Genomic DNA, 25,628 nt, shown 5'->3' with positions numbered 1-25,628 from the left:
TTAATCCATAAAAAAGTTGTCTATTGTTTATTCAATCGTGTCATATTATTGGAAGATATGATCCCTTCGGATTCTATCAAGAAGGAGCAATTAGTAGACAAATGGAACATAAAAGAGAGGGAAAGGTGAAAGAACCGGCGACGAGAGAGATGTCCATGTGCTTGTAACGATCTACAAAGATATCAACGACATGTTTGAAGGCAACTGGATCTAGCAACAGCGTCGTTATGTCTTGAAACATGATTCCTACAACACAAACACGTTTGTTAACATTTTGTATACTAAAAAACGAGATAATGATGAAATTAAAACTTGAACAAATAAAGAATAAAAGAAAAAGAGAAGAAGAAAGTTGGACCAGTCTTTGGGAAGTGAGGAATGACTCGAATGGCGTCGGAGATGGCCTGTAGTCTTGGGTCTCCCTGCAACCCATTCTCTACTGCAAACATCTTTCTCTCTCCTTTTCACTCGTGCGTGTAGGTGTGTATAATAGATGAAGAGAGAAAGCCGTTGAGTGTATTTATAGCATTTATTTATTTATCACCCACTCATCGTACGTTTCCATCCCAAGCTACTATTTCTATTTTTTGTTTCTTCTAATTAAATCTCACTTGAAAGTTGAAAACAACCAATTCATGATGATTATATTCAATATGTAACTCAAGGTGACGGTGTTTCTAGTGGTGCTTTCGTGATTTCATTATGGTTAATTATTATGGATGTCTTATATGTAGACAAATTGGGGTTTTGTTCTTCACTAGTACACAGATTAGTATGAGCTATAGTTAATGACCGAAATTAAAAAATCTGGTGGGGAATAGATGGCATGAATCAAGCACTCTCAATTTAATATATTAACTAGATCATGACCCACTCGACCGAGCGGGAATCAATTTTTTTATCTTTATTTGTACTAAATGTTATACATGATTGCAAGTGTATTAATATAAAATTTTGATAAATAACAATGTGTACTAATGTGTTTAAATAAGCAATGTATTTAATTACTAAATTTGATTTTTAAAATTTATGATAATGTAAAGTAGATTTTTTATATATTATTTTAAATATATAGTGCTATATTTTGTATTTTCAATATTTATCATACAAAACTTACATTGGGGTGTTATTTATATGAAAATATGTGTAACATAATATATTTATATATTATATAAACATATCTATGATTTTCGCAAAGACCATGCGCACCCGCACGGGTTTTATTTTTAAAATGTATTCTGTATTGTTTAGTTTTTTGTAGTATCGAGTTTGTATAATTCAATTTTGTGTTTAAAAAACAGTACCAAAACTGTCTTTCGTATGTAAAAATAATATTTTGCAAGCGCGAGTTGTGTCTTTTTGTTATAACACAAAATTTGATATAAAACTTATGTTTTTTGTACATTACGAAGTTTAATTTTTTAAAATAATTATTACATAATTTGAAATTGAATTTTATCCCTGAGGTCTAATATATTTTGTCTGTAATGGTTTATAGCATTTTCGATATATATTATATTTCAGTTTGGTTTGTTTTTAGTATTATTGTATAAGTATAATACTATATAATATTACTATATTCTATACAATATATAAAGCTATGTGTTATTTGTTTTAGAAAGTAGATTAGGCCCAAGGTAGTTAAAGAATAGTCAAATCCTTATTAAGTGTCTATGATTTATCTACCTAATGTTATTTGTACTAATAAAATCAATATGGCCAATGAAAGTATATTGATCAATTTAAAATGAATTGTATAGGATAATTCTAGTAAGATTAATATTTTTAGTGTTCTTAATATCTATCTTATTTAAATCGACATGTAATAAATGTGAAACTATATATGGAATATGGACAAAAAAAAGAATTGTATTTAAGGAAATACATCAATGTAAAGTTAGACTATAGTACATATTATGTATAAGAAATGAGACATTTAATTTAAATATATGAGGTCCACCTTTAAAATCTACATAAAAGAAGTTGTAATGTTTCTGATTTAATAAGATAGATTATTTTAAAATAGATTATCTTAAAGACAAAATTCTTTTTTTTTGCGCACCAACAAAGTTCAATTTTACTCTCTACTGTAAAGAGTAATATGGAGTGATGATAACAAATGAAATGATAAATATTATTCTTTCATTATTGTAATAATCTTACTTTCTATTTTACTTTTAGAAGATAAAATAGGTGAGATAAAAAATCTTCTCCAAAATAGAGTGTGATTAGAGATGTACTCAATGTCTTTAACTGAACAATCAAATTATAAAGAACGTCAATATATTTTTTAAGAGAAAATGACTCAGTGGTAAAATTATATTCCCTAAAATAAAAGTTCATTAACACTATACCACAAACAAAAAAAAATGGTGAAAGAGGACCCACTCGATATTAGGAAGGATCAAAACGTACGAGTGGCTATATCGACTGTTGAACCGCACGCCTATGCCTGCTCACTCACTGTTTGCATATCATCCTTTTTTTCTTCTCTTCCCACTTCCCTTTTCTTTTTCTTTCCTTTTGTTAATCATTACTTTACTATAGTATATGAGTAATAATACCAAAATTTTATTAGCACCCTGTTCTGATATATTGACTATCTAAATCAAACTGATTCAATTAGTTTTGTATTATATCTCATCATCATCAGAAGGTGATTGGTTGGATTTAGATTTCGGGTATATATTCCCTTTGTCGTTTTAAGCTCAGCACTACTACATACTTCTTAGTTCTCACCATATCAAAGAGATAAGAGATCACATCACCAATAACAACAACCACTGGTTTGTCCCCCCTCCCTCCCCTCCCTAATTAATTTTGAATAATCCTATTACACATAAAGAGGACCTATGATTAATTATCATTATTTTATTCGATAAAAGATAACCAAAACAGGAAAATATTAATTTGTTAGCCTTGAGGAAATTTAATATATACTATATAATAATAAAGGGCTATAAAAGACACTATGAGAGTAGTGATCCATAATAGGATTACTTTTACAAAATTTTCCTGTTGTATATTTGACATGAATTCAAAGAAATATACCTAAAGAACAGATGAAGAAGCAAAATCAAAATCAGTCAGATGAAATTATTATCGTCTCCAGTGGTCAGTTGTGAACCAAATATGCTTTCATGATTTCATCTACTATTGACACACTTGTCTTATCTTTTATAAAATGACACGGCACTCTATGGTCCTTCAAATTCTACTTTAGTATAAAAAGGTCAAGTCAGATCCACTCGTAGAGGTTAGATCCTTGTAGGACTAGTGAGAGATCTGGTTGGTTAGGGATTTTTTTTTTCAGGATCTCTGAAATAGTTAAGAGTAGCTGAAGTGTAAAATCTGTTTTACTTCGTTGCAAAACAGCTAAACATAGAGTAAACATATCCAAAAGCAGCGGTAAAAGATGGTGAAGTTCGAAAACGAAAGACAAAGGAGTGAGCACCTCACAAATATCTTTCGTGCGGTTAATTTCAAAAGAGACAGAGAAGGACACCAAATCTTTGGAGGACAATCACTACCAAGATCTCCTCTGCCTTATTTCATACACATCATCTTCTCTTCTTCTTCTTCTTTTCTAATTAGAGGGGAAAAACAAAACAAAAAAATTGACATAAAGAGTTGAAAGAGAGGGACTTGACCATGTGCTTATGTGCTCTCTTCTAACAGTGACATCAACACTAATCACAATAGAAATCAAAGATCCCCACTTCTTTACGTTTTTACTGTTTTGACAGATAGTGCACGTTACTGTAATGCACAGCACTCTTCACCTTTTGATGCTACAAGGCATACATGACAAAGAAACTATATAAAACGTCCAATATTAGGACCCACGTGTAGATATCTATCAGTCATGCCAATTCCTTATTAACGTGAAACATGATCCGTAAAAACCTGAGTGACTATGCCTTGGAGATTACTTTACTCATGATCATGAGTGTAACCAATAGGAAAAGAAAAACAGTCCAATAAAAATAATTAAAAAAGGTAACCGGTGGGCACATAACAACTTTATGGGAGTGAAGCACAAGGTGGGCATGAAATACAGCATCAAACTTGAATCCCCAAAGGAACAAGGAGCAGGCTGAGGGAGATCGTGAGGACACCTTTGCTTGTACATTAGTATGTTTTACCATGTTTTGTAACTTCCTCGTCTTATTTTGCTAATTGCTATAGACATTAATTATGTACAACGCAAATGAGTGACTGAGTTTTACTGCATTATGCATTTATTGTGTTTGATAAGATTGTAATGTCCCTCAATCTATGACATGGAGCTAAATCTTTTATGTGTACGCAATCGCTAATGTAATGTCAAGAAACTTGTCTTTCTTGTAACAAATGGGGAAAAAGCATGTTTTAAGGTGTAAACTTGGATAGGATTTTTTAAAAAAAACTTGGATAGGATTATATTTACAGCAAGTTTATTTTAAATCCATTCCCTAACAAGAAAGTAGCATATACGCGAAATTGAACAATATAAGAAATCCATATAGACCAAAGCAGCCCAATGATTTGGAACCGCGTGACACGTACGTAACTCCTCCGTCCGCCGTAACATTGCCACTATCTGCTCCAGATAGATGCTGGACCGTACCGGAAGGACCAGGTCTCTTAGTTTCTCCTTCACACAACCTGACACTTGAACCGGACGTTGAACCGAAGACATCATCCAAGTTACTCTCACTGTTAACGCACAAACCGTCATTGTTATACAACCTCAGCTTCCTCCTCATCCTCCACACTGTGTCTCTCTCGAACGGTACTGGCCCTGTCAGGCGGTTATCGTTTAGCCTCAGCTCGCTTAGATCCTTCACGCCCCGAAACTCCATAGGAATCGACCCGGTCAAGTTGTTGCCTTCCAGATGAAGGACCCGGAGACTGCTTAACCGAGTCAAGGATCCCGGTATGGGGCCATAGATGTTCATATTCGAGAGAACCAGAATCATCAAGTTCTTGAGCCCTTTGAACGTGCTTTCTGGAATAGCTGCTGAGAATTTAGTGTTCCCTTTGAGCACCAAAGCTTGAAGTGAGTTTAGGCCTTGGAGAGACGACGGGAAGGGACCTGATAACCGGTTATAGCTAAAATCCAGAAGCACTAGTTGGTTGAGCCGGTTAATGGAGTCGGGGATAGGACCGGTGACTCGGTTATGGCTAAGATCAATTTTGATCAACGAACCACTGGTAGAGAGTGTAGATGGGATTGGTCCGGTTAACAAATTATGGTTCATGTCCAGAACGTTTAGTTCTGGAAGAATCAAACCGGGAATCGTACCAGTCAAATGGTTCACACTCAGATCAAGCGATCTCAAACCGGATAACCGGTTAAATGACAAAGGAATCGAACCGTTGAGGTTGTTTTTATGCAGATCAAGCACTTTCAAATTGGTGAGATTGCCCAACTCGTCCGGGATTGAACCGAAAAGACCATTCTCTCTCAAAACGAGAGTCTGCAAACTCGAGCCCAAGCGGCCCAGAAACGAAGGTATTCTCTGTGGGGCCCGGCCCAAACATCGATAGAAGAACAAGGCTTTAAGGTGTTTAAGCCTGGTGACGGACTCAGAGACGTAAGAGCGTTTCGGGTCACAAGTCGGGAACGCCGTGTCGTCTGAGAGAGCTCCGAACGACAGAGAGACGACGTGGTAGACGTTATCTTGATCCGGCATACACTCGATCCCGTGCCATCTGCCTCGACACACGTCTGGAATTGCGGCGGCCCAGTCGTTGCCGGTGGCACGCATGATGTCATAGACAGCGTCTTGCTCGTCGGGCTCTGTGCGTGCGCCGTCGTTAGTCATCGTGAATCCTGTTTGTGGGCCGTCGATCAGTGCAGACGGAGCCACCGTGTCGGAGGGGATCACGGTGAAAGAAGTGGCCAGTGGAGATATAACAGAGAACACAAGGAGCATTTGGCAGTAGAGGACATAATGTGCCATTTTTTGTTGTTGTTGATTCAAACAGTCTGTGTGTGTATATATCGACATTGATTTTTAAAAAGTTGGATGGGTTAATAAAAACGTTCACTATGTCATTATGGCTATCACGGGATAGCTCGAGGAATGAAATTTATGATCTTCGCTTCCTGCATTTATTGGTTTCACGAGATATTCGCCTTTGTGTTGGGCTCTGGATCCAACCCATTTTCTAAACGGGTGGGTTTTACCCGAATTCTCTTTAGCTCATTTTGATAAGTCTTTTTCTATTGGGCCGAGACCCCTATTCTTTTTCACGAATCAATTTTTCTTTCCAGACACAATCAACGACTTTATTAAAAGAAAGCTTTTAATGGGTTTTGTATATTAGTCATTTTTGGATATGAATGTGAAGATATAGCATATAATTTTTTGAATTTTACATGTGGTAATAATACAATTTATTGCTAACCTAAAGAATACATTACTAAGAGCTAAATAGAAAAAAACGTTAAAAGCAAGGATCAAGGAAAGAATAAGGTAAAAAACAATGCTAATTTGTAAGTGGCAACACTAAGAGCAACTCCACCCATGGTATGAGATTGCTGTAATATAAGCATACTACAATTTGAGGAGTGACGGTTGGTTCATTTAAGGCTGCCAGAAGAAGAAAAATCGAATGGTAGTTGAGGGAGGAGTTTATCGTGAATGTTAGGCATATTGTTATCTTCTAATCAAATAGATAGATATTAGAGTATATTGATTTATTACGGTTTAGTTCGATTATGTGTATACCGTTGTGTAAACCATCTATAAATACATTTGTAATGTTGACTTTCAACACTTAACAGAAATAGAAAGAGTTTGTTACGATCATCTTCTTCATCGTTTCATCAACTCTAAGATGGTATCAGAGCTTTGAGGCTTAAACCTCAAGCGATCCGTTTCTTTTCTTCTTTCTTTGACCTCAGATTGATCGATGATTCTCTCGATCGATCTCCTCTCTGTTTTCTGATCACCGTTCTCGTTTGATTCTGTGAAGATGGTGGTGATTGCACGAAGATCGCGTCGTATTGCGAGACAAGCTCCGTCGTCAGCTCGTCGAGTTCCTATTCCGGAAGACTCAGCTCCGACGTTGCCTGTATCTCCGATCGCTGTCGATCTACCTTTGGATAACATTCACTCACCTTTCTTCCTCACTAGTGGCGACAATCCAGGTCTCTCTATCATCTCCGAAGTATTAGATGGTACGAATTATGATAACTGGAGCATAGCGTTAAAAATTGCCTTATATGCTAAGAATAAGCTAGCATTCATTGACGGATCTATAGCTAGGCCTCTCGAATCACATCCTTATTCCCGGATCTGGTCTCGATGCAACTCTATGGTTAAATCTTGGATTCTCAATGTTGTTTCTAAGCAGATCTACAAAAGTATACTTCGATTCAATGACGCCGTTGAAATCTGGAAAGATCTGGAAACTCGTTTTCACATCACTAATCTTCCACGCTCTTATTAGTTGACTCAGCAGGTATGGTCTTTACAGCAAGGATCTATGGATTTGGCGACCTATTACACCACTCTAAAGACGCTTTGGGATGAGCTTGAGGGTGCTAATTGTGTTGACACTTGCCATCATTGTGACTGCTGCAACACAACTGAGAAGAAAGCAGATCATGCGAAGGTTATTAAGTTCCTTGCTGGCTTAAATGAGTCTTACTCGGTCATCAGGAGCCAAATCATCATGAAGAAGAACGTTCCTGAGCTCTCTGAGATCTATAACTTACTGGATCAGGATTTTAATCAGAGAAATCTCACTCCAGTATTGACTGCGACTGCTTTTCATGTTAATGCTCCTGATCAATCTACTGCAGATATGCCTCTTGTCAATGCAGCTCAATCTTCTGCTCCTCCTAAGCAGAACAGACCGATTTGTTCTCATTGTGGTTATAACGGACACACTGTGGATACTTGCTACAAGATCCATGGCTATCCAGTTGGGTTTAAGCACAAGCCAAAGCAACAAGCCGATAAAAGTTCATCAACTCCGAAATACAACAATGCTAAACCTATTGTTGCTCAGACGGGATTTGTGGACTCGGTTTCTAATGTTGTCAACAGCCTTACTAAAGAACAAATAGAGGGTGTGATTGCTTACTTCAACACTCAGCTCAAGCCACAAATGCAAGCGAACTGTGTTGCTTATACTTCTGGAGGCACAATAATAGCTCTCCCGGGTATGGCTTTCTCTTCCTCTACACTCTGTTTTGTTGGAATGTTGAAAGCAACCAGGAATGCCATGTCTTCAGAGACGTGGATTATAGACAGTGGAGCTACACATCATGTGGCTCATGATAAAAACCTTTTTCTGGATCTCATTGATTCAGTTAGTACTTCTGTTACTCTCCCAACCGGTCTTGGTATTAAGATTGTTGGCATTGGTACTATCAGACTTCATGATTCTCTAATATTACGAAATGTCTTATATCTACCAGACTTTAGGCTGAATCTTCTGAGTGTAAGCCAGCTTACAAAGGATTTGGGATACAGAGTAATGTTTGATCTGGGTGCTTGCTTTATAAAGGATCCTATCAAGGGCTTGATGATTGGGAAGGGTGAGCAGATTAGCAATCTTTATGTTTTGGATGCAATGGACTTGGCTGGTTCTACATTCATTCAACAGCAGTATGCCTCTTGTTCTAGTGTTGTTGTTGATGTAAGCCTCTGGCACAATAGATTGGGTCATCCATCTATGTCTAAAACCGACTCTATTATAGATGTACTTGGCTTCCAGCAAATCAATAAAGAACCTTTTCACTGTGCCATTTGTCCTCTTGCAAAACAGAAACGACTTCCCTATAATCCTCAGAACAACATGAGTAAACAAGCTTTTGATCTTCTTCACATAGACACATGGGGACCATTCTCTGTGTCTACTGCAGAAGGCTACAAATATTTTTTGACGATAGTAGATGACCACACTCGTGTCACTTGGATATATCTTCTTCGTGCTAAAAGCGATGTGTTGATAGTCTTTCCTGACTTGGTTCAAATGGTAGAGACGCAGTATCAGTGTTCAGTCAAAGGGGTTCGATCAGATAATGCGCAGGAGCTCAAGTTTGCGGCTTTCTACAAGAATAAAGGCATTTTACCTTATCATTCTTGTTCAGAAACACCCGAACAAAACTCGGTGGTGGAAAGGAAGCATCAGCACATCTTGAATGTTGCTCATGCCTTGATGTTTCAATCTCATGTTCCATTTGAGCTCTGGGGTGATTGCGTCCTTACTGTTGTGTTTATTATCCATCGACTTCATACGCCTCTTTTGAAAGATATGTCACCTTATGAGGTTCTTACTTCTAAACGAGCTGATTATAAGAGTCTCAAGGTCTTTGGATGTCTTGCTTATTGCTCCACATCAACACAAAACATGCATAAGTTTCAACCAAGAGTAAAGCCGTATGTATTTCTTGGCTATCCTGCAGGATACAAAGGCTACAAGCTTCTTGACTTGGATACGAACACCATTCACATCTCAAGGAATGTGACGTTTCATGAGTCAATCTTTCCTTTTACGAAAGATGAAACTGAAACTTATGAAGCTTTATTTTCCTCTGTTTTGCCCTTTGTTCCTACTACTGCACCTAATGGTGACCCTTCTGTTGAGAACACATCACTAGCAGATGATGAGTTATCTAAAGCAGATGGCAAGAAGGTTGCTGAATCTCCAGTTGTGACAGAGTCATCTCCAACTGCTGAATATTCTACAAAACCGAGTAAAAGAATTCCTAAACTGCCTGCACATCTTCATGACTATTACTGCAATATATCAGAGAGTGATACTGAGATTCCTTATCCACTCTCTGCATATACTTCTTTTGATAGTCTCTCTGATGACTACAAGGCATACATTTGTGCAGTAGCCTTGATACCAGAACCGGCGAGTTTTTCTCAAGCCAAGCGATTTGATGACTGGCTCAAGGCTATGATTGAGGAGCTCATTACCTTAGAAAAGAATAACACATGGACTGTCTGCTCTCTTCCTCCGGGCAAACACGCCATTGGATGTAAATGGGTCTACAAGATAAAGATTCATCCTGATGGAACTCTTGAAAGATACAAAGCTCGCTTGGTTGCTAAAGGGTACACACAGCAGGATGGCATTGATTTTGCTGACACATTCTCTCCTGTAGCTAAGATGACTACTGGTATTGTTATCTGTATCTGCAGCAAAGCAATGGAGTCTTACACAACTAGACGTTTCGAATGCTTTTCTCAATGGAGAATTGCATGAAGAAATTTACATGACACTACCTCCAGGATACACACCAAAGGAGGGGGAAACATTGCCGCCTAATGCAGTCTGCAAGTTGCATAAGTCCTTATACGGCTTAAAGCAGGCTTCACGGCAATGGTTCTTGAAGTTCCGTGAAACTCTGCTTGCTCTCAGATTTCAACAGTCAAACTCAGATCATACTCTTTTCATTCGAAACAGAAAGGGTATATACACTGCAGTTTTGGTCTACGTTGATGACATAATCATCGCTAGTAACACTGATGCTGATGTTGATCAACTCAAGATTGATCTAAACTCTGCGTTTAAACTCAGAAATCTCGGTCCTTTGAAGTATTTTCTTGGCTTGGAGATTGCTCGCTCTAGCAAAGGAATCTCTGTATGTCAACGAAAGTACACTCTTGGACTCTTGGAGGACACATGTTTACTTGCCTGCAAGCCCTCTCCTATTCCAATGGATCCAAATGCAAGACTTTGTTTGGATTTAAAGGAACCTCTGTTAGATGATCCTGCTGCTTACCGACGTTTGGTGGGTCGTATGATGTATTTGACGATTACTAGACCGGATATCACGTTTGCTGTCAACAAACTTTGCCAGTATACCTCTGCTCCGAAAAAGTCTCATCTTCAAGCAGCCTATAAAGTCATGCATTACTTGAAAGGAACTATCGGTCTCGGCTTATTCTACTCAGTTGATTCTGATTTGGTTCTTCAGGCTTTTACGGATGCTGACTGGGCTTCTTGCCTTGACTCTCGTCGCTCAACGTCTGGATACTGCATGTTTCTTGGTACCATCTTGATATCTTGGTGTTCCAAGAAGCAGCAAACTGTCTCTCACTCGTCTGCAGAATCGGAATATCGTGCAATGGAATATGGTTCTCGCGAAGTTATCTGGCTTCGTAATCTTCTAGCTGAGTTGCAGTCACCTCAGACTGGTCCGGTTCCTTTCTACTGCGATTCCACTGCTGCTATTCATATTGCCACAAATCCGGTTTTTCATGAACGAACAAAACACATCGAGCTTGACTGTCATCAGGTCCGGGAACGTGTTCTCTTTGGTTTCATCAAGCTTCTTCATGTTCGTACAAATAACCAGGTGGTCGATATCTTCACAAAAGCTCTGTACTCTCCGCAATTCTACTCTCTTGTGGCCAAGATGGCTTTGAAATCTATCTATTTGCCATCTTGAGGGGGAATATTAGAGTATATTGGTTTATTACGGTTTAGTTCGGTTATGTGTATACCGCTATGTAAACCATCTATAAATACATTTGTAATGTTGATTTTCAACACTTAACAGAAATAGAAAAAGTTTGTTACGATCATCTTTTTTTTTTTGCTAAACCGTAAATATCATATAATGAACAAAAGTTTACATAGTACAACTTGGCTTGGGCCATCTTGGCAAAAAGAAAATAAAAACAAGATGGATCAAAGGTTAAAAACAGAAGAAACCTATCGCAACCACATTGACATGAACTTATCGAAAAGTTTCCTTGGTCTTCTAGCTGATATGATGTTTCTTAGCTGTCTATCCACGCTTTGGAACACCACAGTAGAAGCTGGGGGAAGAGCTTGCCGATAGTAAGAGCAAGATGTCACGGTCTAGGAGGTCAGGTGGGTTTTGCCAGATCCAAGATGCTATGTTATCCTACACATCCTTTTGAAAATTCAAAGGCTGGAGAATAAATGGTCATGTGTCTCAATCCTAATTTCGTCTTTTCTCATTGTGTTATTGCATTCTAAAAAAAACGTTTCTAGAAGAACTACATTCATCCTTTCATTTCCGTTTTCTGTATTACTTTCAATCATAGGTATGTTGACATTTATGTATACCGTAAGGAAAATGATGTTTGTTCGGAACCAAAGCGAGAAATGATGAGCTTGTAGCTTGGCAAAGACGCTATCGCTAGACAGGATTTTGCATCATATAAGAATTATTGTAAAAAAAAAAAATCAAAACAATCATACGAATTATGAAATAATATCGAGAGGGTAGAGTAACTAATTACTAGGGCACTCGAGCACGGGGCGCAAACAAGTATGGTATATTGGCATACGAATAAGACAATGTCTTTGATATTTTTAGGTATATAATTCTATAGTCATAGTTTAGTACTAGTCTTAATCGGTAATATAAACTTGAAAAGCCTCCACTCATTATACGCTCCACTTTTATTACTCACTCTGATAGCCTGAAAAAAAAGTGTATATATTTATATTTGTTTGTTCCATTTCCAAGCACGCCCTTTCCTCCTTTTCAGTATTTCTACTTGCATTTTCTCGATAATGCGACTCCAGTTACACTATTGTATAGCTTTTACTATATGTTTTTTTTATCTATTGATTATACACTAGGTCACAATAATTACTTATGAGCACGCTTTTTTGTGTTCTAATATCATTCTTCGTTAATTATCGCTTTTCTCTATAATTATATACTTTTTGGTTCCACGGAGACTCATTCAGAAGGATGATTAGAGCCATATTTATACGTGCCATATTTTTTTTGATATTCATATGTCATGTTTTATATGTATATCGATGCAATCATGCAAAGTAATACCATAAATCTATAAGAAAACTCACCTTACTTTGGTTGAGTACACTATATATATATGGAATAACGTAGAATATTTTGGTCAACAAAACATATATGATTGCTATTTGTATGTTACAGACATTTTTCTGTCATATCGACATTGTAAAAGAACTTTTTATCGTTGGCGTTTTACCGCTGCTACATTTACCTTCTTTGGGGGAAACAAGTCACGCATGTTTCTGTGTTGTGTTTGTGTTTCCACTACAAGAAAACATGGGGATACTGACGGACAAATTCGTCAGAATGTCGTCGGAATAGGCATATTTTGACGAATTTCTGACGAAACCGTCCGTCGGTATCATTTCGTCGGTATTTTCAATTTCGTCGGAATTTCGTCAGACATACCGACAAACTTCTGACGAATACCGAGAAACCATATACTGACGAACTTGCGACCACATTCCGAGAGCATTTTCGACAACATGTTTCATCGGAAATCAGAACGAACCGACGAACCAAGTCCTCGGAAAATACCGACGACACTTGGTTCGTCAAAAAATACTGACGGACTAAATCCTCGGAAAATACCGACGAACTTGGTTCGTCAGTATTTTCTGACGAACCAAATGTCGTCGGTATTTTCAATTAAATAAATAATTAAATTTTTCATTTTTAAATTATTTTTATTAGAATTAAATTTTGCAATTTAAAAAAAAATAATTAAAACAAATCTGAAAGTGAAAATTAATAATATTATAGAGTTTAAATTCATACAAACCGAAATAGAAAAAAAAACATGCAGAAAGTTTTAAAATTCAGAAAAAAACTAAGAACTGATCGAAGGAAACAAACGGTTTAGCTTCTCCATGATCTCTGCGTGGTCTTCTTTTGCGATGCCAGCTCAGCAAGGATGGTTTGGTTCAGGGTAAGGATAGTGGCGTTCTGCTGCTCCAATGCCACATCCGTTCATCTTTGTCATGCAGCTCCTCGAGAATCATGGGATCGGCATACGGAGCTTGCGAAGAAGATGTCGGATACGAAGAAGCACGGCGGGCCAGCCCAACTAAACGGTCTCCTTTCCTTTTAGGAGCGGCCTACAAAAATATTTAAAGTTAGTATATAAACTACCTTATAAAATAAACTTATTAATTTTGAAATTTACCTTTTCAACCATCTCATTGATTTGCAATCGAGACAAGTTGGTTGACGCTCCTGTAGAATCGCCGTCATCAGAGAGAGGCTGAGACTGAGACTGAGATGCTATTTCAGTTTCCACCATTTCAACGACACCTTTGATGACAACGTCTTGGATTTGACCCGTCTTCTTGTTAGTGTGAGCCACCTTGATGAGTTGGAGATTATCAACGGGATTACCCTCATTTGCTTCGATCAAAAAACCGCCATTATTAGACATGATTTATACATATATATGTATAAAAAATTATAAAATATTAAAAATTTATATATATATGTATAAGAATTATAAAATATTAAAATTATATATATATATATATATGTATAAAATTATAAAAAATTCTTAAATTTTTTATACATGATTTATACATATATATGTATAAAACTTTATAAAATATTAAAAAATTATATATATATATATATTATATATATATATATATATATATATATATATATATATATATATGTGTATAAAAATTATAAAGAATTCTATATATACTGTAAACTTGAAAAACGTTTTGAAAAAATCATAAAAACGTTTTTAAAAATCATATACACGTTTTTAAAAATAAAAATATATAAAAAATCAAAAACGTTTGAAAAAATCAAAAAACGTTTGAAAAAATCATAAAAACGTTTTTATAAATCATATACACGTTTTTAAAAATCAAAAAACGTTTAAAAAAATCAAAAAACGTTTTAAAACTTGAAAAACGTTTTGAATTTTAACCAAAACACCAAAAAAGTCCAAAAAAATAAACAACAAACCAAACAACAATCCAAACATATATATCCTAAACTATCCATTCAATCCTAGAATTTACAATCAAACAACCTAAAATTCAGGTTTACAATCAAACAACCTAAAATCTAAAAACCAAAACCCTAAAAACTTGAGATTAGATGAGGAGGGGATGATTCTTACATGATTAGGGGTTTGGAGAAGAGATATGAGGATGAGGAGGTGATTCGCCGGTGAAGGGAGCTCGAGTTTGGCCGGAATCGCCGTCAGAAGGAGAGGAATCGCGAAGAGGTTTGAGAGAAAGGCGGTGATAACGAAGAAGAAGAAGAAGAAGGGTTTTTTTATATTTAATGATTCTGACGGACGAAGTTCGTCAGTATTCCGTCAGAATCATTAAATATATACGAAAAGGCGGTTCACGAAAATTTTCACGCGGTTTGGTTTTCCCGGGGAAATTAGAATACCGACGGATATATTGTTCGTCAGTATTTTTCGACGGAATACTGACGACCCATTCTGACGGAATTCCGACGACTTAGTGTTTAGGGGTTGGTTTCAAGTTTTTAAATGTAAAATCCAAATCTTTGATAAGAAATATAGTATTTGAATAAAGATTTAACAATAAATATATTTTTATAACATGATTTAACACAACAACATTTTTTTGTAGTGTAAGATTATAAATATGATTGTATAAGTATATGAATGTTAAGATGAGATGTTGTGAAAACAATGATATGCATACATAAATATTTAAATGAGTTGCTATATTTGAACGGTTGTGATCTAATACTATACTAAAGACTTATTATGTGTTATTTTCATACTTTTGGCATATAAATTTGTAGATTTTTATGTTTAAAATTTTGTAGAAACACATGTCCTCGGTAATCCGTCAGAAAATACTGACGACATTCTGACGGACTGGACATGTCCGTCGGAATGTCGTCGGTATTTTCTGACGGATTACCGAGGACATATCGAAAATTCAATGAAACCATATGTCCTCGGTAATCCGTCAGAAAATTCGACGGAATTCCGACGACTTAGTGTTTAGGGGTTGGTTTCAAGTTTCTAAATGCAAAATCCAAATATTTGATAAGAAATATAGTATTTGCATAAAGATTTAACAATAAATATATTTTTATAACATGATTTAACACAACAACATTTTTTGTAGTGTAAGATTATAAATATGATTGTATAAGTATATGAATGTTAAGATGAGATGTTGTGAAAACAATGATATGCATACATAAATATTTAAATGAGTTGTTATATTTGAACGGTTGCGATCTAATACTATACTAAAGACTTATCATGTGTTATTTTCATACTTTTGACATATAAATTTGTAGATTTTCATGTTTTAAATTTTGTAGAAACACATGTCCTCGGTAATCCGTCAGAAAATACCGACGACATTCCGACGGACTGGACTCTGACGGATTACCGAGGACATATCGAAAATTTAATGAAACCGTCAGAATGTCGTCAGTATTTTCTGACGGATTACCGAGGACATATCGAAACTTTTATGAAATCTTATGTCGTCGGTATTCCGTCAGAATACACCGACGAATTTCCGACGACCCCAACGTTTATATATGTTGATCGAAATATCGTCTGTATTCCGTCAGTATATTCTGACGGAATACCGACGAACCATGTTTTATCAGAATGTCGTCGTAATGTCGTCGGAATATACCGACAGACCTCTTTTCCTCGGTATTCCGTCAGAATATATTGACGGAATACCGACGACTTCATATTTTTCGTTTTCGTCGGAAATCGGTCTGAAAGTCGTCAAAAACATCCGACGACTTTTGTGTCCGTCGGAACCGCCGTCGGAATTCCGGGTGTTTTCTTGTAGTGTTCTTGTCCTCTTCTGCAGTTTCTGAAAAAAAGACAATTTATATTTATTAGATCGAGAAAGGGAGAAGCCTTTTTAGGATTAGAAAAGGATGGATTGAATTTGAAGCATGGAGAATAGCGAACACTCACTGCAAAGTTAGTGGGAAAGCCGCTCGTCATACGAGGGAGCAACAAAGTTGGGCTTTTCTTTTACATTCTCATCAGAAACTAATGCATGCCCTCATTTTAAAAACTTTTTGTATAATGCTTTTTCTCCAATGTCAAGACTCAAGAGTGGATTATTAATTTATTATGCTATAATCAGATCTTAAAACTCTCATAATACAGATCAGTTATATGATTAATAACAGGATAACTTATAAATGTCAGTTGTATTCAGTCGATTTAGATTAAACAATCATAGATAAAGAAACATTTTAGATTACTGTATTAAAAAAATTAGAAGGTATGACAAAAAGTGAATAAAGGAACATATATACACAAGTTCTTGATTGAATGTTTAACAAAAAAAAATGGTAGTCGATTTAAGGCAGATATAACTTATAGGCTGCGGGAGGTGTAACCTGGTCTGACCGGTTACAGGTGGTTGTCGGGAGGAATAACGCCGTAATTGGCAGTGTCACGCGGGGTAACTGGCAGGCGGCTGTAACCGGTGACTCGTCTACAGGTACACCGTACACACTTCTCTGGAACGGTCCCGTTTATTCCCCACACCCTCCTCGAAATTTACCCCTTTCTTCCACTAACCTTTTTTCACACGCGTGAAATTTATATTTACACACAGTATTAATTTAGTAATTCTTTTTTGAAAAAAAAGGAAATGTTGATCACGCTAAAAGTGGGAGAAAGGTAACCTGGCTGACTGCCTCTTAGAAGTTTGAATAGAAGTGGGTCACCTCACTTCCGCACAGGTATAAATACACCTCATCAAACGCAAAGTCTTATCATAACCTTAAGCCCTCTAGGAAGGAGTTGAAGCAAGCCCTTCCCGGTAATAAAGAGAAGAAATATCTGTACCGGAAAACCGAACAAGACGGGTGTGCCGTTGTGGATGTTGGGGTTGGGTGTGGACCGGCTTCAAGCCGACATCAACCGCCTTCTAACCTCCCTTTTCCATCAGGTTTAACTTACTCTATAAAACAATAATTCCGTACACATTTTATGTATATATATATATATATATATATATAAAGTGGTGGTTCTAACTAAAAGGGATACTCAATGTTACATAGGGGGTGCTGGACGAGCAGTTCTTGCAGCTGCAGCAGCTTCAAGATGACACTTCGCCAACCTTTGTGTACGATGTCATTAATATCTATTTTGACGAATCCGAGAAGCTACTCCGCAGCCTTAGATTATTGCTGTTAGTTCCATGATCTGTATATCTTTTCTTTCCTTTGATTGCATGTCCATAACTATTAGGTCCAAGAATATGTAAGATGAATAAATAAATGGATGAACACAGGATGGATAGAGAATTCTCGGACTACAAGAAGATAGGATTGCATCTGAATCAGTTGGTAGGAAGCAGTTCCAGCATTGGTGCTCGTAGGGTTCGTAACGTCTGTGTTGCATTTCGCTCTGCTTCCGAGCTTAACAACCGCCCAGGGTACAACATTACTCTTTTATGGCCCTCATATTACTTACAAAATATTAGTGTCTATATAATGACTTCTTTTAAAAAAATTATCATGCATGAAACTTCAGGTGCTTGAGAGGGCTGGAGGTAGTAGAGCATGAGTATCATTACCTCAAGAACATGATGCATGAACTCTTCCAGGTACTTGATGAGTTACACACAGAACAGTCTACGTAACTTTGGTCGACCAGTCTTCAACTGTATATTTATTATATATATACTAAACATGAAGCAGAAGCAAACATATATCTTGGTATCCATTCATGATGTTATACTAAATTTTGTTGAATTTAATCTGAATATGGTTGCAGCTGGAGCAGCAGAGGCTATTAGCTGCAGGAGTCAGATATCCAATGTAGATTTTATAATTACGTTCTATCATAAAATTCTGATAACTAAAGCAATGACATAAAATTAGTGTGTGATGTATTGTACCGAGTCGTAAGCTAGCCAAGCTTTCTTTTATTTTCTAATGCTTTGTTACTACTCTTTCATAAATTCAAACTACAATCGCTTTATGTATTTGTTTCCCAGATCCTACGTATTATTTTGTTACACCCATCTTAGAGAAACATTAAAAACTACTTTGGTAAAAAAAAAACCCCTGTAAAAGCTACTATGCAAAAGAAACTGTACTGTAGAGGATGCCAAAAAAAAACTGTACTGTAGAAAACGATAAAAGAAGAAAATGGGCCCCGCGAAAAGAAGATATGGTAGCATCAAACAACGTAACTTCCATATTATTTGAACAGCATCGAAAATTCAGGTTGTCCAATGAAACGATAAGTTTACTTTCTGGATAAAGCGTAAACAAGAACAACACGGATGATTAAAAAAAAAAAAAAAAAAAGAACAACACGGATGAAGATATTAGATATACTATTATCACTTGAGAGTAAAAAAATGAATCTGAGATAACCGTTTACTATAAAACCGTGGACCATGTGGTTACTAACTATAGATGTCTTGTCTTGATATGTAATGGTGTACTAGATTTTGACCCGCGCTTTTGAAACGCGGGATATTTTACGATGAAAAATTTCACTAATAATTTAACAAATATTTTGGTTCTTTTTAAAGAGTGTGTATTTAAAATATTTTTGCATTTAAATCAGTATTTTTAAATTCAACCCGATTGTGATCATACCGGTTACTCCGGAGATCTGACAATTCAATTTATGTTTTTAAAATATTCATATTAAAAAATCACTAAAACCCGAGACTAACTGATTGAACTGATGGATGACCGATATGTAATCTAATTGGATTTAAATTGTAATAGTTTCATAATTTGTAATCTTATCATCGAAATTTTAAAGTTCACTATTTTGTAATTTATGAAATTATGACGTTTTTACAAAATTTTAAAGAGAAAATGATAGATATAAAATAACTAAGATTAATTATTGTATTATTTGGAAACATTGATAGTAGTATAAAAATATATTGTTTGGAAACATTGATAGTAGTATAAAGAAATAAGTATATTGTTTGGAAACATGGATAGTAGTATAAAGAAAGAAACATTAGTGATTTAATGTATGTTTAATTATAAAGTATAAATGTATATTTAATTTAAATACTTACAAAATAAATGTTAGGTCCAACATAATATTTCTGTTTTAATAAGATAGATTGAACCGAGTAAGAAAAGTAAATGTGGTTGACTTTTACAGTTTCCCGATGACTAAGAGATACATGTATGAATGACTTCATGGCCCAATATAAATTGAAATTTAGCATAAAACTTTTTTTTTAAAGTCAAAAAGCCCATTGAAGAATCAAAGAACATTTGGGCCCAATAGTTCACTGAAATTTGTTTGTTCATTCTCAAAACCCAAAAACCTTAAACCTCCTCCGTTTCTCTCGAACCAGTCCCGTCGTCAGAGCCTCCTGCTAACCTCGGTCTCAGGGATCCTCCTCAGATCGAAACTTCTCTCCTTTTTCCCGCTCACCACTCCCATACTTAGAATCATCGCCTGCTGTGTTTAGTTCTGTGCGGCGCGATTTTTCTTGGAGATGGTTGTTGATTGAAAATCGCATTGCGTTTTAGAATAATTTTTCGAATCTGAGGTAGATAGATTTTGGTTTAATCTGGTTAGGATTGGTTTTGTAGATCTTATACTGGTTCACTAGACAGGGCATGTTTAGCCTCGAGGAAGGAGGCCCTCCTGGATCATGCTCTCTCTCCCACCCATTCGCAGATTCTTCTTCCGTTCTTGTTCCTCTATAGCCACCACTGCTCTTGCATCTACCACCTCCTCTCAGGAGCCTGCCCTTGTCAAGCTTAAATCTGAGCGAGACCCCGAGAAGCTATTCAACCTCTTCAAATCCAACGCCACTAACACCTTACTCATCGAGAACCGTTTCGCTTTCCAAGACACGGTTTCAAGACTAGCCGGGGCGCATCGGTTTGATCTCATCGAGGAGCTTCTCGAGCATCAGAAGACGCTCCCACAGGCTCGACGCGAGGGCTTCATCGTCAGGGTCATTATGTTATACGGCAAGGCTGGAATGACCAAGCAGGCTCTGGATACTTTCCACGGTATGGATTCGTCCAAGAGGACTGTTAAATCCTTCAACGCCGCGCTTAAAGTCTTGACTTTTAAACCTGATCTCCACGTCATCCAGGACTTCCTTCTCCGTGCTCCCGAGCACGGAGTTGTAATGGATGCAGTTTCTTTTAATATTGCTATTAAATCTCTCTGCGAGATGGGGTTTCTCGACAAGGCTTCTCTGGTGTTGAAGGAGATGGAGAAGTCTGGTTTGGAACCAGACGTGGTTACGTATACTACGCTTATATCTGCGTTCTACAAGCAGGAGGACAGGTATGTGGTTGGCAATGGACTGTGGAACCGTATGGTACTCAAGGGGTGTAGGCCTAACCTCACCACCTTTAATGTTAGGATTCAGTTTTTAGTGAATAGGGGGCGAGCTTGGGATGCAAATGATCTGTTGCTTCTGATGCCGAAACTCCAGATGGAACCGGACGGGGTGACGTATAACATGGTGATCAAAGGGTTTTTCGTGGCGGGGTTCCCTGAGATGGCGGAAAGGGTTTATACGGCGATGCATGGGAGAGGTTGCAAACCCAACGTGAAGATCTACCAGACGATGATCCATTATTTGTGTAAGGCCGGGAAGTTTGATTTGGGTTATACGATGTGTAAGGATTGTATGAGGAAGAAGTGGTATCCGAATTTGGACACGGTTGGTATGTTGCTGGACGGGCTTGTGAAAAAGGGACAGGTTGATCAGGCTAAGTTGGTAATGGGGTTAGTTCGGAAACGGGTCCCTCCTTACAGCTCAAAACAGTTGTTCTCTCTGGAGTCCGTTTTGTAATGGTGTTTTACATGAAGTTTGTTGCATTTACACGACTATTGGGGAAGGGACAAAAGGGTTCTCTTTCTTTCCAGACGTTCTCCAGAGTTTCTCATTGGTATAGTTGTGGTGGAACTGGAAAATGGTTATGGTCCTATATTAGGAGGCACGCTAACATCTTATTTAACAAATTTCAACTATTTGTTCTTCCAATGTTAATAGAGCTACTCAGTAAGTGATGAATCATAGTCTTTCTTGTAGAGATGTAGTTGACTCCAAGATCTTATGTCCTCGTTTTGATTTCAGCTGCGAGGAGCAATTTGGCATACACAGATATGTCACCAATCTTTCGCACGTGTGCTGGAGAAAGACAAGGATATGAAATTTGTTTGGTGATGATGAACACACAGACACTTGGCTCAAACAACGAATAAGCCCTGGAAAGAGGTAGGAATCTTTAAAACGAGAAGAAAAAAAACTGAGGAAGCAAGAAGCTTTACTTTGTTAATTTAGAAGATGATCCACAATCTGTGCTTACTGTTGGATCAACAATATTCTTTTGATTACCAAAATATTAAAAGCATACTATTGTGTTAAATTTTTGATCCCATAAAGCAAACAATTTTTTTATGGTGTAACCTTAGATTTGTTTTGAAACTCTAGAGAATAGTTGTTTTATAGGACATGACTTATGAATTTTAAGGACACTTTGACTGTTTGGTCTAGAACTTGTGGTAACATTATGATATTAAGATATATTACTTGATAGACTGCAGTATCATTAAAAGCGGATAAGCATGCGAATCCAGGTCAAATATAGATAGTGTTATGGAATCGCACATGGGATCCTTTGCAAGTACATAAATGTTATATCAAAGATCTCTCTATAGGGAGAGGAGACGAAGACGTCGACGGAAGTTTTGAATGAAAGCTTCTGCGCATTTGTCCACGTCGTGATAAATCGTTGGTTTGCTGCTCTCTAGCGTATTGCCATTTGAAGGTGACGTCACCAACCTTCTCTTCTCTTTAATAACCTTGGCTGAGTTGGTACCATTAGGAGGATACTGCACAGCATATGAGCTCATCTTCCTCCTCTTTGTGTGTGTTATAGGGCTAATCTGATAATTGGATTGTGTGGTGATGAGTGGTCATTATAAGGATGTATTTATAGGATTATTTGTTATCCTATCCCCTTAGTCTTTTTGGTCCTTTCAGAAGGAATATAACTTAAATGGATGGATCAGTAAAAGTCATATAATCACTTATCCACTTCAATGTATTGCCGTTTGAAGGTATAAATATCTTACAGTATATATTCGTTAGATCATTATATTATATACGATTCTGTATTAACCAGTAAGTTAACCCCCATCAAATCTAAGATTCTCTTTGAAGAGAAGGTTAGGCATGCAATAAAATCTAATCAAAGAAATGGATTAGATTTATTCAAACGCTATAAGAGATAAGCCACCGAAAGGCTTCGTCCCATGACAAAACGTTTCCTCAAACTTTGTTTTTTTCTTACAGATATTCCACCCTATTGTTTGTTTTTAACTACATGAGTGTTTCATAGTTATAGATATTACATATGTTACCCTATATAGTATTTTATAGTTCATCACATTACATTTGAAGTTGTTTTGCTTATTACATCTGGCACATTATTGTTTTGGTTATTTGCACATCTCTTCTATTGTTTTTCACGTAATAGGTCTCTCTTGTCAATAAACCATTGACCCCATAAGAGAAACTCGATGATAATGGGATATAACTGTTGAACTGAATTTGCTAAAACATGAATATTTCAAAACGTTTAGCGAATGCGTGGTAAATTTTACAGTCTAAAAAAACGTGTGTTTCAAAGGTATGATACAGATGTAATCCCAGACTGAACCGACTGTTCCAAGAAGCTATCGTCATCTGAGAGGAGACAAGAAGGAGGGTACACTTGACCCGAACTCGAACCATAAGCTTCCCAGCAGAAGGACTCTGTGTAACCATCACCTTCTGATGGTTCAAGATCAATGTCTTGCAGAACTATGTCGCGACACGGTGAAGCATCGCTGCAAGAGATCTTGATCGCTTGTTTCGTCGCTGAAGTTCCATGCACGTTCACAAATGATATTTTCTCGATGCTAACAGCTGATGTCTGCAGTTTTTTTTTGGTTACGAGTTTGTAACAATCAATTTGCACTTTCAGGTTTAGTATCTGAACAAGTTTCTTTACCTGATTCGCACACGGCTTCTTAGAATCGCAGTAATACTGGTCGATGATGATGGGGTTAGACACATTGTTCATTTCGATGTTCCTAAAGATGATTTTTGAGACCAAACCACTTCCTCCCTGGTAAAAAAAAGACAACAAAGGTTAAAGTTGTTTTCATTAAAATCTCACAAGGTGACATGATGAGAGATCATCACCTGCCAGGTTTTGATCCGAACACCATTCGCAGTGTCAGATATGAAGGCCGTATCAACCGTCACGTCTTTCACTTCTTCCCAGGATTTCGATTTTCCTATGCTTCCAATGCTATAGAAAAAAAAAGTCTAACTTAGATGATGAACTTTCACTGTTTTGTTGTCTGGCTTTTGGTTACCTTATGCCGTGGCCAGGACCACATATAATGTTACTGATGGAGATCTGTGAAGAGTTTTTAACTATGGAAACACAATCATCTCCTGCTTACACACACAAAAAAAAACAGATACTCAATTATCAAACATGGAGAGGATACTTACTATAGATGTTTAAGGTCTTGATGATATACTAAACGGACCTGTACTGACTGTGGAGTTGTCAACCACTATACCACGAGAGGCGCTAATGTGGATTCCATCTGTATTGGGACTAGTGCCTGGAGCTATGACCTTAAGAGCGGAGATGGTGACACGGCGACAGCTGGTGAAGGCAATGTGCATTTGCTGACTATCGATCACACTGATGTTTTCAACTCTCATATTCTTGCATTTGTGGAATGTTAAGGCCTACAAAAGGAACATAGTTTTCACACCCACCAAATAGAAAAAAAGGGAAACTAATTGGATGATTGCTTACCGTTGGAGCGCCTCGACAAGGCTGCAAAAAGACAAGGGGTGAGAATCCCTTAGGTATAATCTGAAGACAAGACAACAAAAACTAAAAGAGAAAATAGAGAGGGAAACTAACATTGGAATGATTGTGTTTGCAAGATCTTCTCCACCATTCTTGACCCATTCCATTAACAGTGCCGCCTCCTTCAACCGTCAAGCGGCTCACGCTGTGAAAGTATAGCCATTTCCGAGGGTTTAGACCTTCCCAAGCATCTGGATCATCAGGAGCAATGATTGTACCAGAGATCTAATATTTGATGTAAAAAAAAACAGAACACACGGAAGGCAATCAATATGAAGGAACAACAACGTATAGAGAGGTATTTGCTTCTTTTTTTTAAGAAAAAAAAAGAGAAGCTTTCAGACCTGGAGAGTGAGTCTTGCTTTACAAGGACCCGAAAGATCAATAGGTCGAACAAGACAAGTGTAGTTTTCTGGGACCAAGACTCTTGTTTTGCCTTTAGACGAACATGCTGTCTTCCAAGCATCTTCGAACGCCTGCAATACCACCAATGTTCTCACAATTTTAAATCATCCGACACAAGCTGTCTGAATTCCTACTTGTCCAAATGTCATCATGTATGATTCAAATTCAAAATTTTCAGGAAAATTTTTTTTTTTTTTTTTAGCGATTCATTACTACTTACTTTAGTGTCGTCGGTGAAGCCATTGCCTTTTGCTCCGAAATGACCGACGTGGAGGAGCCGTTCGGATCTGGGTCGGGTTCGGGTCCGGGTCGAGCGCGACTGTCTTCGCGGGAGCTGGAGAAGCGATTCGAAATGACTCGCGTTTGCGGCGGTGAGAGAGAGTGAGAATAGGACTAGTAGAAACAGTACAACGATATTCTTGCATAAATAATTCATTGAGATTTCGCGTCTTCTTTGGAATTCGAGTGTGGTTTTATTTTATAAACTCTTTTTGTTAAAAAGTGTATGAGGTAGTATGCACGTTGTAGTTGAACAGAAACAAAGTATCACAGATATATACATTCTATTTATAATCGAATT

At 37.0% G+C, this 25,628-nt stretch overlaps 5 protein-coding genes across 5 annotated transcripts; 2 read left to right on the top strand and 3 right to left on the bottom strand.

The window, feature by feature from the left end:
- On the bottom strand, positions 1-8,729 carry LOC130497969 (protein TOO MANY MOUTHS-like). Its single transcript, XM_056991250.1, has 2 exons — positions 359-8,729; positions 1-246 (listed from the first exon to the last, which is right to left on the bottom strand). Exon 1 carries the CDS (start codon positions 5,994-5,996, stop codon positions 4,455-4,457), a length of 1,542 nt encoding a protein of 513 aa, XP_056847230.1. The 5' UTR covers positions 5,997-8,729; the 3' UTR covers positions 1-246; positions 359-4,454.
- Positions 8,730-13,680: 4,951 nt separating this feature from the next.
- Positions 13,681-14,174, bottom strand: LOC108815489 (uncharacterized). Its single transcript, XM_018588076.2, has 2 exons — positions 13,923-14,174; positions 13,681-13,854 (listed from the first exon to the last, which is right to left on the bottom strand). Exons 1-2 carry the CDS (start codon positions 14,172-14,174, stop codon positions 13,681-13,683), a joined length of 426 nt encoding a protein of 141 aa, XP_018443578.1.
- A 3,364-nt stretch (positions 14,175-17,538) lies between these two features.
- LOC108816820 (pseudo histidine-containing phosphotransfer protein 6) lies at positions 17,539-18,651 on the top strand. Its single transcript, XM_018589384.2, has 5 exons — positions 17,539-17,691; positions 17,804-17,934; positions 18,037-18,180; positions 18,279-18,351; positions 18,522-18,651. Exons 1-5 carry the CDS (start codon positions 17,623-17,625, stop codon positions 18,567-18,569), a joined length of 465 nt encoding a protein of 154 aa, XP_018444886.1. The 5' UTR covers positions 17,539-17,622; the 3' UTR covers positions 18,570-18,651.
- A 1,410-nt stretch (positions 18,652-20,061) lies between these two features.
- LOC108814738 (pentatricopeptide repeat-containing protein At1g80150, mitochondrial) lies at positions 20,062-22,161 on the top strand. The gene is made up of 2 exons (XM_018587360.2): positions 20,062-21,762; positions 21,838-22,161. The coding sequence occupies exon 1, from the start codon at positions 20,389-20,391 to the stop codon at positions 21,550-21,552; it is 1,164 nt and encodes a 387-aa protein (XP_018442862.1). The 5' UTR covers positions 20,062-20,388; the 3' UTR covers positions 21,553-21,762; positions 21,838-22,161.
- Positions 22,162-23,272: 1,111 nt separating this feature from the next.
- On the bottom strand, positions 23,273-25,588 carry LOC108814788 (probable polygalacturonase At1g80170). The gene is made up of 9 exons (XM_018587413.2): positions 25,269-25,588; positions 24,988-25,119; positions 24,698-24,868; positions 24,587-24,607; positions 24,309-24,516; positions 24,129-24,210; positions 23,953-24,061; positions 23,759-23,875; positions 23,273-23,680 (listed from the first exon to the last, which is right to left on the bottom strand). Exons 1-9 carry the CDS (start codon positions 25,482-25,484, stop codon positions 23,390-23,392), a joined length of 1,347 nt encoding a protein of 448 aa, XP_018442915.1. The 5' UTR covers positions 25,485-25,588; the 3' UTR covers positions 23,273-23,389.
- Positions 25,589-25,628: the final 40 nt, after the last annotated feature.

Source organism: Raphanus sativus, chromosome 7 (genome assembly GCF_000801105.2).
Source record: "Raphanus sativus cultivar WK10039 chromosome 7, ASM80110v3, whole genome shotgun sequence".
NCBI lineage: Eukaryota > Viridiplantae > Streptophyta > Magnoliopsida > Brassicales > Brassicaceae > Raphanus > Raphanus sativus.
This window is presented reverse-complemented; position numbering and strand designations above follow the sequence as displayed.